Below are 20,731 nucleotides of genomic sequence, written 5' to 3'. Positions count from 1 at the left end.
TATTGATAATATTAAATGTTATAATATTAATTAAAATTATTTTTTTATGGTCCTTGAGCCTATATTAAAAAAGTAAATTATAAATAAGAGTTTTTTTTTCACTGAAATAATGTTATTTTAATAACTATTTACCAAAAAAAATTCAATAATAAACTATTAATTTGGGATATCATTTTCGCATAAAATATTGTATAATAAAAAATACATAATTTTTATATTTGTCAAAGGTCAAATAAATAAAAATTATTAAAAATTAAAAAACAATTACGGAAAACGAAACTAGCAGTTGCCATGTGACGCACATAAAAAGTTTCCTCCACACAAGACAAACTTGGTTCGAATAATAATAATAATACTTTTTACAATATATACAACAATAATAATCTTTATATAATAATTTTATTAAAAATTACAAAATATTATAGTAATTGATGTATTAATAACTTAAATACTTTAATTTTTAATAAAAATTATTTATTGATTGATTAATTATTGTATGTATTTGAACATATTAAAATAATTTTATTATTTCCAATGTTTCAACAACAATAATAATAATAATAAGAAAAGTAAATATTTTGATCATTCAAAGCTTTCATAATTTGCAATAAATAATGAATAACGTTGATAACACATTTTTAAACATATTTAATATATTTTTTATTAATTTAAATTTATTAAAATTAAAAAATTAGTAGTAATATTTATTAAATTAAAAATCAACTCAAATAATTGTATAAAATTCGGCTTTCGTAGGAATCCCCGATTTTAAAGTCAACACGCAATCCCACTTACATGTGCTTGCTTTCCGTAGTCCTAACTGTTCTACTCTCAGAATATTGTTGTTCCTGTTGAATATCTAAATTGCTTTTCTTTTCACCCCAAAATTAAAACTAATTTTACCCTCTTAGATCTTTCATATTATTATTTTTATCATTTATGATGCTTTTTAAGTTTTTATAAATAATTATTAAAATAATATTAATTTAGTCGAAAAACTTAAATATGATGTAGGTGAGGTTGGTAAGATGAATTAGAGGTTCCTAAATTATTAAAACTAGACAATGGACTTGAGAAGAGAGGAAACCAGGGATTCAATCAAATGCGACGATGATGACAAATTGATAATGTGACAAATAGTTGACTTGTGGATAATTGATGTGTCAATATTATAATTCACTTGCCAACTTTTATGTTATAAATAGATGTTAATGTCCCAAAGAAAAAATTCAGGCCAAAGGGCCAATGATGATTCAACATGACTTCAAGGGAAATAAAAGTACAAAAGAAAAGTTAGTTAAAAATGAAGCAAGACTCCCCAATCCCAAGATGAATGAACTATTTCTTCTGAATTATTGTAGATTAGATCACATATTATAAGCTCACAAGATTCATTTTTCTATATATTGGACAATTTGCTTTTGAGAAGTTCCCAGTTAACGTATTATTTTAATTCAAAAACAAATTTAACCAATTAAATATATTCAACTTTAAATGAAATTTTCATTAGCTTATCTCTGATTCGATTGTAAAAACATTATTTGGAAGTTGCTTTGAATGGAATAATTAATTCATTTTGGTAAATTGAAATATAGCCATTGATCGCCCCTGGGTTGACATGATTATTAGTCTCTCTGGAGAAAGTGCTATCACATATCACAATATAAATATTGAAGTTGGAGAGTGCTCAAATTCCAACCACTATTTCATGAAAAGGTTACATATAATAAATTCCTATGTACTATCAGAATGATTATCATAATGCATAGGTTAAATTTGCTCGAGTCTGTATTTTATTATCATAATACACAAACCAGAAGATTTGCTCTTGGGTAGTACAAATAATTATGGGTGCCTTAACCTTGTTCTGTTCCTAGAACTTGATGCTGTTTATTTAAAATTCAAAAGATACTGAAAATCATAGTCAAAGGCACAAGTTAACCGTGACAAAATGTACACTAAAGTTGACTCCAAAAGATTCAAGAGTGCTCCAATCTTATTCTAAATATTTGAATCACAACCTAAAAGCGTGCAAGGAAGAGTTCCCATCAAGGCCCTTTTCAAAATAATGTGCCATGACATCTTTCATAGTAGTGTCCCTATAGATTGGTGGGTTTTCTTCTGATAACAATTCCTTTATTGGACCAACAACATTTGATGCACCCTGTGGTGATGAGTTGACAAAGAAGGTTGCTGCTGAAATTCTGGTGCCCACATACCTTGATAAGACCCGATGATAGACACTCACAAACATGTCATTTGTCATAAGCTGCACCAATAAAAAGAAGATTGATAAAATATAATCATGAAAAGGAGGCTGATACACATCTGATGCATGATGTTTGAAGGACCAATCATTCAAACTTTATAAACTATCATATTAAAATATTAAGTCTAACTCTCAAAAGTTAATTCGTAGGATTGCTAAGTCTAACAAGAACGATTCTGACTATATTTCTATCATATGTGGGACATCTTAACACAAATTATAGATGGGAGAATTGCCAAAATTCCAAAAATAAAACATGACATTTGTTATGACATTCTACCTGGATTCTAATAGAACTGCTCATATTCTTTTTGTAACTGTTGCATTATGTTCTATAAATAAAACAGTTCCAATTTATAGCTGTAATTCAAAGGAAACATAGATGGGCACATGATAATTCTGATAAAATTAGATCTCTAAAGAACCATGTTGAAATGGAATCAGGAAGCAAGATGAATGATATAGAAGATTAAGGACAAAGGATGCTAAGAACATGAATAGAATAGTCAGTATAAAAAGGCTTGGTCTCATTTTATCCATTTACACGGTTTCCCCTTTTGCAAGTTATTGTGTAATTCTTTTCCCAGATTGCTTTCTTAAATCACAACAACAAATATCATAAGAAAATATTGCTTGTATGCATGTGATTACAGTACTTACTTGAAGAAGATCCCCAATGTTTACAACAAGAGATCCATGCACTGGACGAACATTAACCCATTGATTCTCGTGAAGAACTTGAAGACCACCTGTTTGGTCTTGCAGAAGAATTGTCATGAAGCTAGTATCAGTATGGCTTGGAGTGCCTACAGTTAATTCAGGTTCAGGGCATGGAGGGTAGTAGTGACACAAAAGAAATAGTCCATTAGCAGAGTCCATTTCCTTAAGGTGAGAAGGATCAAGGCCAAGAGCCTCTGAGAATAGCTCAAAGATTGTAATGCCCAAGGCTCTTACTTTCTTTATATATTCAACCACTATGTCTCTGCAAATTCATGGTTATTTTATCATTGACAAAGGAAAATGTCAAATTTTAGGGGTCTGCAAGCAAATTGCACAAGTGACTGACTACTTGGACTATATGGGATGTAACAAACATGAATTATGAAAAATTTTCCATTGATATTGCAAAATTACTAATGGTGCTTCGTCTGTGGATTTTTTTTTTTAATAATAATTAAACAAAATACCAACTACTTTACCAGTGATATTTTTGCAATTATATCCAACCCAGCTGTAGCTTATATACAACTCTTCTAAAGTTAGTCTTATTTTAAAAAAATAAAATAAAATCACAGTTATTGATGAGAAAAATCAATGTGTGGTACTTTTTTTAATAAATTAAAAAGGTTATTGAGAAAGAGAGGAGAAATACAAAGGGATAAGATATCCTCTAAAGCTAAAAATTAAAGCAAAAAGAGAAAAATTATTACAATCTACTTCTTTAATTTATCACTTTTCTCTATAAAGTAAATTTCCTACATGAGAGGAACAAAACATGTTTTATTGACATCATTAAAAAGAAACAACTATGGGTTAGCTTAGTACATCCAATTTACTACAAGCAAGACAATGTAAAAGCCACCCTGGGCTTTGTTCTGGAGTTTAGAGGGTGAGGGAATGGAAAAATTAAAGAAAAAAGAAAAAAAAGGAGGAAAAAAAAATTAAAGAAAGGTAAAATCTACTATATTCCTTGTACCTAAGAGGGTTTAGTACCTCTTTTACATGTGAAATAATCCAAACAGTTAATTTTATATTAATTGATAATGAAATTAGTGATTTAGTTGAAAAAGAAGTTATTATCCTCTCATCTTTTAAGACATTAGGAAATCACAGCAGTTAATTTAAAGAAAATATAGAATACCCATTCAAGTTTACATTTAACACATCAAACACCTTAAAAAAAACTCTAATTTAAGAAATTTAACAAGTTTTAAAGAGTTTATAATCATTTACTGCAAATTTAAAAACTCTAAGAAAAAAAAGTTACTATCAAATATACCTTCATCATTCTTGTTATAATTAACTCTCAAAGAAGTAAATTGGTAAACCATTATGAAGGGTAATCATGTGCATAGTGCTAATGTCAAAATTAGTATTAACAACATTACCTGCACACTTCTGGTATTTCTTCTGGAGTAGGAGGATCAGGGTTTACAAAAAATGAAATTGAGTCCCTCCAATTAGCATAGGGGTCTCTGAAAAGGCTACCATTGGAGAAATATCTAACTTTCTTATTCAAATCCCTTGAGTAAAAGCTTTTCCTTACCTCAGCATCTTGTTCATGAAACCTACGAATTCCACAAATCATCTCATCCAAAACCTCAACAGGAATACCATGATTGACCACTTGGAAAAAACCCCACTCCTTGCATGCACTTCGAATATTGTTTAGTACTTCAACATGAAGGGTTGAGTTTGTGTGTATGTCTTTGAGGTCTATGATGGGAATACTCAAATTTGAGCCACTTTGTGATGTCTCAGTGTAACCTTCCAACGTGGTAGAATGGAACATGCGTGGGATCTTTGTCACACCAGAATCTAAGAGCCCTTTCACACCAAGTTTTGTTTCATCAAAGGCTTTGACTTCAGCTAGTCTATCATATTTGGAATTGGTACTTCCCTCTAACTCTAATTCACTTGGGCTTGTGATTACCATACTGGAAAACTTGGAGAAAATTCAAGTGTTCTAAGCCACAAATATGATACTGTTTCCCTTATAAAGAGGGGAAATAGCCGCCCATGTGGAAGAAGTAGACACAATATATAATTGAGGCGTAAAAATTGGGTTTGAACGTGAATATTTTTGTTTTTATTTTTTTTAAAATTCATTTTAACTTGAATAAAAATAGATTGAGACATTTTATAAAAAGATATTCAATTCCTCAAAAGTTAAAAACGTAAACTTTAATTATAATCATAAAACTAATTAAAATAATTTTTCAAAAATTATGTTGATAAGTTATAAAAAAAACTATTAAAGTAAACTAAATAAATAATTATAAATGTCATAAATTATTTTTTATAAAGGCTTAAATAAATTTTTCTTGTATATTGCAAAATATTTATAGTTTATAAAAAAATTATTTTTAGTTCATTTCTATTTTTTTAAAATCAATACTTTTAATCTCTATTAATAACATAATTAACTAAAAGTTATCCCATATTTTTTTTATTATATCACATAAGTAAGAGAGACTAACATTAATTTTTAAAAAATAGACTAAAAATAAATTTTTTCAGAAACTAAATTAAAATTTTTCAAAAATATAAAAACTTTTAAGTCTTTTATAAACTCTTCATAAATTCTTTCAAACATCTCTGATATTTATTTTGTATTTTGTTAAGTTAATTTATTTTAACAAAAATTAAGAGAAATACCGGTAACACTTATATTTTTTTATTATTGACTAAAATTTATTAAAAAATAAAAAAAATAATTTAGTAGTAAGAATTTATTATGAATAGCGTTGGTCAATGTTCAGGTTAAAACTAAGGAAGATTGTGACGGGCACAGTGGAAAAGTTTTATTTGGTGGGGCTGGTTATAGTTTTAAAAAGAAACACATTTAGAGGAGATGCCTCTGTTCTCCATGGAAACACTACAACCCTCAGGTTTCAAATTCAATGGGCAGATGATAAGTTGAATTATCTTTTTGTGGACTTGGAGTCTCTCAGTGCAGTGTTCACAAAATGGCTATTCCAGGTTCTAAAATGATATGAAACCAAAATTTAGTGATATTTACTGCAGAAAAATTGAAATGTCATGACTTAAAGATATGCAATGTTAAATATAAGATTTAAAACTAAGCATACATGGCTCTTCAAGACAACAACCGACTCTAAACAAATTGACACTGTACTTGAAAGCAACAAAAAATTGAAAAATCTGTTAACTCCCACAAGAACATATGAAGTTAATTTCATGATACAGTATGTTATGCTCTTCTATAGTACTACTAGTTAAACATGGCTTTAACCTTTTGCCTCTACAACTTAATTAATGTTTTTTATTGAAACATAACAAGATGCTAAAGCCTGAAAATGACAGCCAAAGGCGCAAATTAACAATGATAAACTCAGAATAAAGACATCTCCATGAGAGCCATGAGGGCAAAAAGCCAAACATCTAATAGAGTGAGTTGATTTGCTTCACAACCTTAAAGGCAGCAAGTAAGAGTTCCCATCAAGGCCTTTTGCATAATAATTTGTCAAAATCTCTTTCATAGTAATATTCCTATAAATTGGAGGGTTATTTTCTGATAACAATTCCTTTATTGGACCATAAACCCTTGATGTACATTCAGATATAGTAAAATTCATGAAGAAGCATGCTACAGAAATTCTAGGGCCAACATTCCTTGACAAGACCCGGTGATAAACACTGATGAACTTGTCATTTGTCATAAGCTGCACCAATAAAAAGGAAACTGATAATTATAATCATGAAATATTGTGTATGATAATGGTAATCTGATAAAAATCTTTAATATTTCAGTTCACTTCTATGTTGCATCATCTCCTTTACGATTCCTTTTGAAAGTAACATTTTAAGCTTAACAATGATACATCTTCCATCGTGTTATTATGATTTTATTTCAGTACTTTAAAGAACATATAGATTCCCATCATAGTCTTATGGAAATAGATGAATTTGTCTTGAAAAGTAGAAAGGACCACGACAAAGAGAGATATCTGTACAAATTGTCACCATGTTATTTTTATATGCATGAAAAGCAAATTCGAGACCGATATGTAGCTGTACTCACCCCTTGAATTTACATAAAACAAAGGGCGGTTGCTTGTGAAACACTTAAATAAACAAAATTTAAGGCAAAATAGTTAAAATGAAGTAAATATGCATAGTCCCATAGTAGCAAATCAAATTTATTTTGATAATTCAATTTTTTGAATAATCCAATATTTTGTATTGTAACGTATGGATATATATATATTAGGGCAGAATCTTCTTACACCAGTGTAAGTCTAAAAACTCTTACACTTAATCTGAACTTTTCATTTAACTTACATTTAACAGATTATAATTTATTATTTCATTGGTCATTAGATGTAAGTTAAATAAAAAATTTAGATTAAATGGAAGAGTTTTTAAACTTACACTAATATAAGAAAATATTTTTTCATATATATTTATACATATTCAACCTTAGTATATAAGAATATTTAATATTTATATATTTAAAGTTAATTTTTATTCTATCTAAAGGCCATTTATCTATTTTAGAAAACAGAATAAACTATTACAATAGTTACCTGTAGAATATCTCCAATGTTTACAACAAGAGCTCCTTGCACCGGGGGAACATTAACCCATTGATTGTCATGAAGAACTTGAAGACCACCCATTTGGTCTTGTAGAAGTATTGTAATGAAGTTACAATCAGTGTGCTTTGTAATGCCCATAGTTGATTCAGGTTCAGGGCATTGTGGATAGTATTGACCCAACATATAAAGTGCCTCAGCACAATCCATATCATTAAAGTAAGAAGGTTTAAGGCCAAGAGCCTCTGACAATAGCTCAAAGATTGTAATGCCCAACACCCTTACTTTTTTTATATATTCAGCCACAATATCTCTACAAATACATGATCATTTCATCAAAGGCAAAAGAATTTTGATAGGTTTTGCTAGTGAAATGTACAGACCTTGACTGAATGTCATGTGAGTGTAACAAATATGAAACACAACAAAGTTGCATAAATGCCAAAATAATAGAAGAATACCAGTTTTGCAATATTATAGAACAGCCAAAGCTGTAATTTTCTAAATTACTGCATAGAACGGTATATATTATGAAGCATGACCTGATATGGTTATAGTATAACATTAAAAAATATAACGTTAGAATAACATCACAAATTTTAAATTAAAATACAGAATCAGTGTTCTACAAATTAGCATTAATTATTGTACAGATTATAAAAAGTATATTGAATTAATCTGTTTTGAGGTGTCCAAAACAAATATAAGATTCTTCTAAAATAAGTTTGGTTGTAACATAAGAAAAATTATCTATCATTAATTTAGTTTAAATTATATGATAATGCTAACCCATAAAAATGATTTTATTAAGAGTTAAATTTATAAAACTAACAATATTAAATTTTATTAGAAATATTAAAATATATTAAATACTTTTATTTCTAATAAAATTATACTATTATAATTACTTAAACTTTTATATATATAAAGTACTAATTACATTCAAAACTAACCGTGTTTTTGTCCTGGTTATTAAACAATGAGAATGATGAACCAAAATTACCAAAAGCCAAACAAAGCATAGGCAAGTTTTAGCACAAAAACAAGTATATTAGTAATTACCTGCAAACAGGTGGCATTTGATTAGGATTGGGAGGATGAGGATTGGCAACAAATGCAATGGTGTCTCTCCAATTAGCACTCATATCTCTAAACAGCTTCCCATTAGAAAAATATCGAACATTCATATCATTATCTCGTGAATAAAAACGCTTCCTCTCTCAGCATCTTGTTCATGAAACCTACGAATCCCACCAATCATCTCATCCAAAACCTCAACACCAATACCATGATTCACCACCTGAAAGAAACCCCATTCCTCCGAAGCACTTCGAATCTCTTCAACAACCTCAACGCGTCGAGCCATGTTCTTGTCTATGTCTCCAAGATCCACGATTGGGATGCTAAGGTTGGAGTCACTTGGTGACGTGTCAGTGGGGTCCACCTTGACGTGGAACATGGGTGGGATCTTCGTCACCCCGGAATCTAGGACACCTTTCACACCCGTTTTCGATTCGTCGAATGCTATAACCTCGGCTTTTCTGTTAGGAGCACACCCGCGCGTGGCGTCCACGCGCGGCTGTGGAACGGCGTGCATGGTTAGGGAGTGGTGGTTGTGAAGATGGAGAGAGGGAAATGGAGAACCACTTGCCATTGACATGAAGAGAACGAAAGTGGACCAAAAATCAATACATATAATTATATGGCCTTTGATTCATATTATTTACTATTTTTTTATGTCATTAGTTTATTATATTGATATCTAATTTATATCTTGTTCGTGATTAGCGTGGGGTATAAACAGTGTATAAATTTGTATTTTATAAACTAAGAAAACAATCGAAAGATGCTATCTCTGCAAGGGAAGAGTGATATATCGTCTACTTCGGTTAAGGAAAGCTTGGTCACCCTAAATTTCATGAGACAGTATTTTTATTTTATTTTTATCAAAATCACTCTAAAATGTTTATTATCACACTTTGTTTAAGCTTTTTTTTTAAAATATTATTATTAATTTAATTAGCCAATAAAAAATAATATTTTATATAAAATAATTTTGAAAAGTGAGACAATATATATTTTAGAGTAACAACTTTTTTAATATTTTAATCAGAATTATTATATTTAGATAAAAGTAATTTTAGAGAAAACTATAAAAATATAATAACGCAATTTATAATTTAAAAAAATATTTTTATTATAATTTTGTCTTGTTATATTTTTATAAGATTTATTGGAAATAATTTTTGTAAGAATATAATAATAACTTTTAATTACATGGGAGGATTGGTGAAGTACACACACTGAAGGTAATTTTATTGCATCAATGCATTGGGGCTAACAGCTGTACCAGTACGACGTTTTTTGAAGTTTATCATTAAATAGTAATATAATTTAAAACATTGATAATATTAAATATAATATAATATTAATATACTTTCAAACACATGTTAAGAAAAAAAATTCATTTCGAACTTAGTATGATGACAGATTTGCTTGAGCAAATTTTGTTGGCATAGGTAAATTTTGTAAGTTTTTTTATTGACTAAACTATCATTTTGGTCTTCGAGAGAGTTTGCACTTTACACTTTAGTTTTTAAAAAATTTAAAATATTATGTTAGTTTTTGACTATTAATTTTCATCATGCATTTAAGTCCTTAAATCTAGACACTATTAATAGACAGCAACAAAATGCTGACATGTCACATTAATTAACACGTGTTGTTACTTACGTGGCAAAATGATATTGAAGTGTCACGTGTTATTGATTAATGACAAAAACAATGTCATATGTGGTATAATATATATTTTCGTTTTATTTTAGTCTTTGAAATTATAACTCGTCGGACATTTTAGTCTCTGAAATTGTCACTTACAGTCATTTTAGTTCTTGAGATTCTCATCGACGCCTTTTAATTTGTAGATGCGTCTTTCAGTTATGTTCTCAAAATGACTAATTGTGGTTCTTAAATGGTAGTAAACCAAATTTGTGTGACTTTATGCAAGGTGAAAAATAAGAGTGTAAACGAAAAAAATATATAGAAACTAAACCTACTCAGAGCAAATTAGAGGGACGGCAACAAAGTTGAAGTATACATTGACAATCACAAGAACATATCAAGCTATTGTCATAATAAGGAAAACTACAAGTTATGTCTCCTATAGTACAATGAGCTATATGCGCCCAAACCTTTTGCCCCTAGAACCTGATGCTGTTTATTTAAATATCTCTGAACATTGAAAATTACAGCAAAAGGCACCACTGAACTATGATAAGTTGATGCAGATAAAGCCAACTCCATGAAAATCAAGAAAGCACTGATCAAATACCTTTTATTTGCTTCACAACCTCAAAGGCAGCAAGTAAGAGTTCCCATCAAGACCCTTTGCATAATAATTTGTCAAGATTTCTTTCATAGTAACGTCTCTATAGACTGGAGGGTTTTCTTCTGATAACAATTCCTTTATTGGACCATAAACCTTTGATGAGCATTCAGATATAGTAAAATTCATAAGGTCGGTTACTACAGAAATTCTAGGTCCTACACTCCTCAACAAGACCCGGTGATAAACACTGACGAACTTGTCATTTGTCATAAGCTGCATGAATAAAAAAGGAAATTGATAAATATAATCTTAAAAATTGTGTATTGGTAATGATAATCTAATAAAACGTCCTAAATATTTTAGTTCACTTTTTTGTTGCCTTGTACTTTATGATTCCTTTTGAAAGAAACATCTTAAGAATGATACGTCTTACATCATGTTATTGAATTGTCACTCCTCAACTTTTATTCCTGGTAATTGAAAAAACTGTGTAGATGGACATTATACTTTAAGGTCCATGTTGAAATGGAATCAGGTAGCAAGATAGATCAAGAGATCAAAGCAAATTGGATATTAAGAACGTAGATAAACCACAGGGTATTAATGAAAGTAGTAAAAGAAATAACAGAACTGTTAAGATATGTTGATATGGACAAATTAGTAATGTATAAGCAATGATATGTGGTCAATACTTAGAGGCTTTGACAAAAATTTTCAAGCACATGGTTTTCTTTTGTGTCTCTTTCGCGGAATTCTGCAGGTCCTAGATTGACTACCCTATATTAAATTTTCTAGTTGTATATTCTAACTATCAGTTTTTTTTTTTAAACATTTGATTGTCTATGAAAGGTATTAAATAAAATCAGTGTAATAAAAATTAAAAAGACCATGACAAAGAAAGTCACAGTTACCCATAAAATTGAGACAGATATTACGCACCCCTTGAATGTCAATAAAAGAAAAGGTTAGTTGGTTGTGAAACATTGAGACCACAGTTAAAATAAGGTACATAAACATGGTGACAAATCACATGCCACGGTTTGCTTCTTGATAATTTTATTCATCTTTTGCAATCAAAATTTCTTTCTCTGGACCTTTCCATGATCTTAACATCTTCATACTTTTCTAAAGCTAAAGAACGAAGGCTATAAATCTTCTCTGATAATCATATCTCAAGATCTTATCTTTCATAGAAAACACAATAAACAATTACTGAAGTTACCTGTAATATGTCTCCAATGTTTACAGTAAGTGCTCCTTGCACTGGAGGAACATTAACCCAGTGATTCTCATGAAGAACTTGAAGACCACCTATCTGATCTTGCAGAAGTATTGTTATGAAGTTACAATCAGTGTGTTTTGTATGCCCAAAGTTAATTCAGGTTCAGCACATTCTGGATAGTATTGACCCATGATATAAAGTGCTTCAGCACAATCCATTTCTTTAAGGTAAGAAGGATTAAGGCCAAGAGCCTCCGATAATAGCTCAAAAATTGTAATGCCCAATGCTTTTACTTGTTTTGAATATTCAGCCACAATATCTCTACAAACACACAAGTAGTTGAGCAAAAAGAAAAATTTGAAATTTAAAAAAGTGAAATTCATTAGTGACCTTGACTAAATTCCATTTGACCAATATGAAATTTAGAAAAATTGCATCAACGCTAAATTACTATATTAATGGCAGGACAGAATCCTGTGAAAAGGGTCTAATCCAAACAAACTAGTCTATCAGATTGAAACGCCATACAGCAAGAGTATTTTTAGTGTTGGAGAGCTCTCAACATCCAAAAATTACACCAATTGCTAGGATTATAATTACCACATTGACCTCCCTAATTTGCTCAATGTGGACTAGAATAAATAACTATTTTGCTAATATCATATATAGAGTAAAACATCGCTGTAATGCCAGAAATATTAGTTTTGGTTGGTAAAAAATTTCACTTGTTTCACATTAGTTCCTGTATTCTTAAAACCAAGCCCCCAATTAGTAGTCTATTAAGCAAGTTACTTCTTGGGTTATGTTGGATACGCTTGTGTTAGCAAAGAATCAATGTGGCGTGTTAATTTTCTAAGGTGGCATTGACATGGCCACTTAATCGATATGATTTCTAGCTTATTATAAATAATGTCATTTTGATATAAACAAATTGGTTTTGGGTTTTAGTTAGTAACTCAAGTGTGGCACATTGAACCAGCTTACATTAGATAAGTTTTAAGTGAGAAAAGATGAATGCAGATTCTTAAACTGCCAATTACATCCCATCACCCCATCCTTTCAAATATGATTTGGTCTGATAGTGTTTCAAGTGTTGACAGAATTAGTGCAAGTTTAGAATCACTGATTTGAAGAGAAATTATCACACTTCTCAAAATCTCTCTCAAGAATCTATTAAAAAAAACGATTATTTTTTCAAAATAAATTAAACCAAATACGCACTTAGATAATGTTTTCAAGCTGGGTAGAGAAAATATTTCAAGATGATAACAAAATGGGAAAATTAACCTGCCAAAGTGGCACTAAAAGTTTAGTCAGTTACTATTGGGTTTTAAGAATATAAAACTAACATGAAATAGGTGAGATTTTTCAATGACCAAACCTAATATTCTACATGCTAGGTCTTGTTCATAGACAGACATATAATAAATAGCAAGACCAAAACTATATCATTAAGCCATATATGGCATGTTCAGGTTTTAGCCCAGGTTTGGTAACATATTATGTTGAAAGAATAACCCTTCATTTTTCAAAGCTATCTGAGAGAATTGATGAAAATATGCAATCATTACTTTAAAATAAGATAAATCAAACACACACTTAATATTTACCTGCATACAGCTGGCAAATCATCTGGATCAGGAGGATCAGGATTTGCAACAAATGAAATTGTATCCCTCCAAGTAGCAGCCATGTCTCTAAACAGCTTGCCATTAGAAAAATATCTAACTCTCTTACTACTATCCCTTGAGTAAAAGGGTTTCCTTGCCTCAGCATCTTGTTCATGAAACCTACGGATTCCACAAATCATCTCATCCAAAACCTCAACAGGAACACCATGATTGATCACTTGAAAGAAACCCCACTCCTGCGATGCCCTCTTAATCTGATCAACCACTTTAACACGCCAAGTTGAGTTGTGTATGTGCTGAAGATCTATGATTGGGATGCTGAAGTTGAAGTTGGAGTCAGTTGGTGAGGTATGAGTGGTGTCCAACAACTTGACATGGAACATGAGAGGGATCTTTGTGACCCCAGAATCTACGACACCTTTTACACCCGTTTTTGATTCATCAAATGCTTTAACTTCGACTTCTCTGACATTAACTGCCATACGAGGAAACGGTAACAGAATCAAACTACCGACGATGAGTGATGACAGTACCACGTTTGAGTTCCTCGAGGATTAATGTTATATTCCCATTTGGGCCAGCTCAGCCAAGTCAATTTGGATCAACTTAGGTTGAAAGAAGCTTGGACTAGATGCATCCATACTTGGGCTTTGACCCTCTTTCAAAGAGCTTATCAACAATTCTTATGAAAAATTAGTTCATTACTCTCGTCCCTATTTTCAATTTTATTTTAATAAATTATTTGATAAAATTAATCAAAATAAGTTATTTTTAATTTATTTTATTAAAATATATAATTTAAGTCATTGTTTAAAAAATAATTAAATGAGTACTTAAACAAGTAGATATCTAAGCACCCTCTTAGAGTTAAATCCTCTTCTATCTTAAATATAAAAAGGACAAGGTGTGATAGGAATGCTAATAATTTATATAATAAAAGCATCCTTACTAACATTAATTTTAATTGAAAAACATTAGTAATGATATTTATCATATTGTATCTAAGTTTAATCTAATTAAGAATTAAATCCAAAATTTATTAAGCATTATTATTCCGATATGTTTAACAATATATTTCCTGTATTTTTATATATCGGTTCATAAAGTCTAGAAAAAAATTTGTTTCTATTTTTTATTCATATAAAAATTGAAGATAATATTAATTTTTATTTTTCGATTAATACATTTGCCTTTATAAGATATTGATAACATTTGAATAGTTCTAGAGTTAAGAAACTACTAATAAACAATAATTTAGTAATTTAGTAATTAATTTTAATAAAATAATTAAATTCCTTAGTCTATGCAATTTATTTCTCAAAGGCGCAAGAGACCCTCTTCACTTAATAGTTCATTCACCATATATAATGGACTTATTTAAACCTCACAATATCTGCAAATCACAATTCACAGCCGAAGACACAAGTTAACAGTAATAAAGTATAAACTAAAGCCAACTCAATCATAACGAGTCATATTGCAGAAAATAGGATGACAACAGAAAAAGATATATGATGTTATTGTCATATTAAAGAAACTCCAAAATTCGATATAGTATAAATATCAAATGTCCTTTAAATTTCTTAAATACAGAAAATTACAGTCAAAGGCTTAATTTATAACGAGCACAGAGTGCACCTATTATATATGTACATTTGATTCATATCTTGAAGCAAGCAAGAGTTCCCATCAAGGCCTTTTGAATAATAATGTGTCAAGAAATCAGCCATAGTAATGCCTCTATAGATTAGAGGGTTTTCTTCTGACAAATAAACACCACACAAATTCCATGGAATCCATTGTTTTGATTACATTTTTCAAATGGTCCAGATGAGCCTACCATGAATTATGGAGGATTGTGTGAGGATAAAAGTATAAACAAGTATAATTACTCTAAAAATAATTAAGGACATATGGTCAGTATACATGTACAGGAAGGCCACAATATTTTCCATTGAGTCTATTATGCTAAATTTTGCAGGTCATGGACTGATAACCCTATGTCCATTAAAATTTTAGTTGTATAATTCTATTTTAAGCTTGGTTTTGTATAGGAACCAAATGAACAATTGAATTAACATAGCAACTTAGGGATTAACCATGGACACACAAATGAAATAGATAAGAAATAACAGAAAAGAAACTACTGATAAAGATATAAGCCTCCTCTCTATGGCAGCAACGACACCCAATTAACCTCCTAGATATTTCCTGCCCTCCCCCCCTGTCCATCCTGCATCTTATTCCTCTTCTCAGCTGATTCTTGCATCGTCCTTGTCGTTCCATTCATGCCACGTACTCAGTTTGTTAAAATCCTTCATAATGGCCTCCTTACTCACCTTTCCCATTTTACCCTTTTGTTTATCACTTCTTCTTTGATATGTATTTAACGGGGGCCCAATTCTCTTAGATTAGTTTTCGAAAAAAACAAGAGTAATGTGGGTATCAAAAAATGAAAATAGGGCAATGCCAACAAAAAAAGTGTACTTTGAATAATTAATGTATCACAAAAACAAAACAACCCTAGGCCATGATTTACATCAAGATAATCTTAGTTGCTTTTCACACAATTTTTTTCTCTGGACCTTTTTGCAATCTTTGCATATTTCAACAATAATAACAACAGTCAAGTCATTTCCCCACTAGCTGGGACCCAACTACATGCATCAAATGATACCATAATGTTCTACCAATTGTCATATATATAGACGAACCATTGACTTGTAAATCCTTCCAAATGGTTTCACCTATAGCTTTTCTCAATCTCTCTATAGTTATCTCTAGTAATTGGGTTACCCTCCATCTAATCTACTTTCCTTAGTGAGATTCAACCATTTTTTTGAAACAAAAGGTATTACTCCAACTTGCTCTCTGACAATAGTAGTATTCAAAAAATCTAGTTTTATAAGTCGAATTCATAATTTATATTAAACTAATTTTAAAAATTTAAATTCATATTAAATTTATTTTTTTATTAATTATATTTGTGTAACTAATTTAGCATTTAAATTTACTTTCTGAAATTATATTTTTATTTATTTATCTAAATCCATATATAAGAAGCTATTACTTTATATTTTTACTTATTAAATTTCTACATTATATTAGTTTACAAAATTTTATTGTAATTATATTTTATCACTAATATTTTTTTATTAATCTTAATTCTTATAATTAAAATTAAATATTTAAAATATAAAAAATATTTTTAAATTAATTATTACTGTTGCTTTTATATTTATGTTTAATTTTTAATTTTTCAAATATTATAATAAAAGAATTTTACTATTATTTATATTATTAATTTTTATTTTTATAGATTTTAATTTAAACTTTCATTATAAACTCTGTTTATTAAAAATAAGTTAAAAATAATAATAAATATTTTATACACTTCTATATAATATAATATATTAATAATATTGTTAAAATATTTTTGAAACGCGCTAATTTAATGCAACGTTTTGTACAATAAATTAGTTTTACTTTAAAAATAAAATTCACAAATGTATTAAAAATTATTTTTGTATTAAAAATTAAATTTAAAATTAATTCAATGTAAAATTAAATTTAAAACTAGTTTCAACAAAAATTAAATTTAAAATCAATTTTAAATTAAATTTAAATTTTAAAATTATTTTTGAACTGATTAAAAAATAAAATAAAATAAAATAATTTAAAATTTAATTTATATAATTAATTTGTGTGATGGATAGATGATAAAAAGTAAAATATATCTAAATATTTATTATTCTAATAAAATATAAAAATAAAAAACATAGAATAATTATCTAATGTTTAATAACACAACATATTCTATGCTAAACATCTATAAAATTTCTCTCATAATAGATTCATTGAATTTGTAATTTTTAAGCAATATCAAGACCATTTATCTATAGAAAACATAGAATAATTATAACAATAATTACCTGTAGAAGATCTCCAATGTTTATAATAAGTGCATCATGCACAGAAGCAACATTAATCCAGTGATTATCATGAAGAATTTGAAGACCACCAATCTGATCTTGCAGAAGAATTGTCATGAAGTCCATATCATTGTGCTTTGTAGAGCCTAGTGTTAATTCAAGTTCAGGGCATGCTAGATAATATTGACCCATAATAAAAAGTGTCTCAGCACAATCCATTTTTTTAAGATAGGATGGATCAAGACCAAGAGCCTTTGACAATAACTCAAAGATTGTAACACCCAATGCCCTCACTTTCTTTGAGTATTCAGTCACAATATCTCTACAAATATACAAACATTTCATCAAATAGAAAAGAAAAGGTCCAAATTTTATGGATCCGGATCGTCGCAGTTTGGCGGGAACTGCAGGTTGCAGTTTTTCGCTTGCTTAAGCGAGAATTTTTTGTTTAAGCAACCGACAAAAGGGCTTGAACACTCAGAAACGCGCCTAAGCGAGCTAGAAGAAACTTGAAAGCGAAATTCGCTTAAACGAAAAAATTTGACTTAAGCTAATTTAAAATCGCTTAAGCCCTCTCAAGCAAAAAAGAAAAATTTGAGTGAATGTAAAACAGAGAGCACATGTTTCAGGCAGTGTAATTAGCTTGAGTGAATTTTAAATAGCTTTAGTGAAGTTTGGTAGGGCTTCAGCCAGAGTTTTACAAATCCAGCGAAACTTTTTTAGCTTAAGCAAGTTTTATCCGCTTAAGTGAATTTATCAGAAAATGCATTAACTTGTACAACTTGATATAATAGCTTAAGCGAAATGTTGTAGTTTAAGCGAAATATATATGCGCTTGGGCCACGCTCAAAATAAATCAAGCCAGAATACAAACAACATTTATGGGGGTCAAAATACACTTGATTACATATAAATTTTTCAACTTTACATGTTAGACAAAAAAGAGTTGATAAATACATATTTAGCTTTGAAACAAAAGAAGTTTTGGCAATTTCGTAATCAAACTTGATCAAGGATTGAAGTATTCGTATCATGAAGTTGTCCCTGCAAAATAAGAAGAGACATTACAAACAATAATGGATGGAAAAAAAAATCATGATATTCGGTTTGATTTAAGTTGATAGTCTTACTGTTAACAAATTCGTGAAACTTAATTGATTGACTAATGTTTGAGGGGAATCATAACATGGAGGTGCCAAACAATATACTTCAAATGAATCCGAGAGCATTGGTTGATATTCCTAAAACATTTAATGATAGCGAAATTTATGATATGGATATAATAAGGAAGTTAAAATAAATGTATTAATTGATAATTAAAGTAATCATAAGAAAGTACGTGAGATGCTGATTGACCTAAAGTTAGAGTTTTATTCTTCTTTCTTTTTGCTTGTAATTCAACCTAACCTTTGAATCTTTTATACCCTTTCCTCTTAATGGTTGGTCGTTGCTTGAATCCCTTAGGTTGTGTACCCTGATTAGCGACCTTATTTACACCATCATCCCTATTCTTGTCATTATCTTCTGTTTGTAAGCGAAGCTTTGCAATGTGGCCCACTAAAGTGTTAATACTGTCATCCACTAATTGATAATATTCTTCTGAACTAGAAACCTCAGAGGCCAACCTGATCATTTTATATGCTAGCTATCTTCGTCTAGTAAAAAGTATAGGAGCTTCTTCTACTTGTATGCCTTTTACATTGTGAATAATCCCACAATAGCCTTCTATTATCCATCTCTTTAGTATGTATTTATCAGGAATAGTCTTTACATTATTAGCTTCAAACACTTTCAAAGCATGATAGCAAAGTATGCCTTGTTTCAAACTTTTTACAAAAGCAATTGATAGTAGTTGAGGAACTATCAAATGTAATTGTCCATGAACTTTGTTGATTGACTTTAGTAATTACATATTCAATCAAATGAGGAGTTTAAATCCTTAATGATATGCAACATGTCAAAAATTGAGCAAACTCTTGTTGAAATAAATTGTACACTGTATGTGTGTAAACTTTAGCCATTTATATTTGGATTGGTGGAAACCTCATATCGCAACATGGCTAGCTTATGACGGGAGTCATACTCACACTTAAGCTCGTTGTAACGTTTGTCTTCAACAACCCATTCAAAGTGAGTAAAGAATTGTTTGATGTCAACACTAGATTTCATACAAGCTTTGAAATCAGAATTTAAGCTTTCACTCAACTGAGTATTTCACATTCCAAAGGTTAAATAATCCTTCAGATAACATGATGCTCATTTCTTCTTTATAGAATACAATGAAGTAATCTAAGTATTTTGTTCAACATTGTATTCTGTAATGAACTTTGTCCAAGCCTCCTCAAAGTTAATTGAACTATCAAAGTCATACATGCATATTTTCAAATCTCTTAAAAAATGACTTCCTCCTTTCATCAAATTGCTAAGGTTTTTATTTTATTTTGCATTAAGTGTCATGTGCATAATGCATGATGTGTCTCTGGCATTACATGGACAAGTGCTTTGGCCATAGCTTGATCTTGATCTGTAAAGATTGTTTGAGGTTTTTTGTTGTTGTGTGCTTCCAAAAAAGTCTCAAACAATCATTGAAATGATTCAGCTGTTTCATCGTACAACAAAGCTGCCCCAAAGATAACAACACCTCTATAATGGTTAAACCAGAAAATAATGCTAGAGGCCTATTAGCTCGATTGGTGTAATATGTAGTGTCTAGTGATACAACTTCACCAAAAAACTCATAATCAATTATCATTTTTGCATCTGCCCAAAAAACATTTATGATTTGCTCCTCCGCATCCATGTGGTAAGCATGAAAAAAAGCTGGGTTGTCTAGTAATTGTCGTTGAAAGTATTGCATTAGACAACCAACCTCACCATATATCATTCTCCTTTGTCTTTTTGCTCTCAAATAATTTTTTGCGTCCAGTCAAGTATACCCAACATTAACTCGGTGTCCTGCAAGTATGGTCATTAGTTGAAATGATGCCTTTTGTCGCAATCCAAAGGCCTCAACCCAATTAATTTCATGAGCTTGGACTTCAGTTATATTACAATGTGAAGCAAGCATGTG

At 29.8% G+C, this 20,731-nt stretch overlaps 2 protein-coding genes and 2 pseudogenes across 2 annotated transcripts; all 4 read right to left on the bottom strand.

Moving 5' to 3' along the window:
- Window positions 1–1,772: 1,772 nt before the first annotated feature.
- Window positions 1,773–5,004, bottom strand: LOC113867700 (1-aminocyclopropane-1-carboxylate oxidase homolog 1-like). Its single transcript, XM_027503139.1, has 3 exons — window positions 4,378–5,004; window positions 2,930–3,251; window positions 1,773–2,269 (listed from the first exon to the last, which is right to left on the bottom strand). Exons 1-3 carry the CDS (start codon window positions 4,923–4,925, stop codon window positions 2,015–2,017), a joined length of 1,125 nt encoding a protein of 374 aa, XP_027358940.1. The 5' UTR covers window positions 4,926–5,004; the 3' UTR covers window positions 1,773–2,014.
- A 1,413-nt stretch (window positions 5,005–6,417) lies between these two features.
- LOC113866673 lies at window positions 6,418–9,202 on the bottom strand (annotated as a pseudogene).
- A 1,523-nt stretch (window positions 9,203–10,725) lies between these two features.
- On the bottom strand, window positions 10,726–14,234 carry LOC113867389 (annotated as a pseudogene).
- Window positions 14,235–15,113: 879 nt separating this feature from the next.
- On the bottom strand, window positions 15,114–19,294 carry LOC113866672 (deacetoxyvindoline 4-hydroxylase-like). The gene is made up of 4 exons (XM_027501482.1): window positions 19,086–19,294; window positions 18,619–18,705; window positions 17,662–17,983; window positions 15,114–15,122 (listed from the first exon to the last, which is right to left on the bottom strand). Exons 1-4 carry the CDS (start codon window positions 19,292–19,294, stop codon window positions 15,114–15,116), a joined length of 627 nt encoding a protein of 208 aa, XP_027357283.1.
- Window positions 19,295–20,731: the final 1,437 nt, after the last annotated feature.

This window comes from Abrus precatorius, unplaced genomic scaffold (assembly GCF_003935025.1).
Source record: "Abrus precatorius isolate BTA unplaced genomic scaffold, Abrus_2018 Scaffold5, whole genome shotgun sequence".
NCBI classification, from domain to species: domain Eukaryota; kingdom Viridiplantae; phylum Streptophyta; class Magnoliopsida; order Fabales; family Fabaceae; genus Abrus; species Abrus precatorius.
Note: the sequence above shows the minus strand (reverse complement) of the source record. Positions and strands in the feature narration are given on the sequence as shown.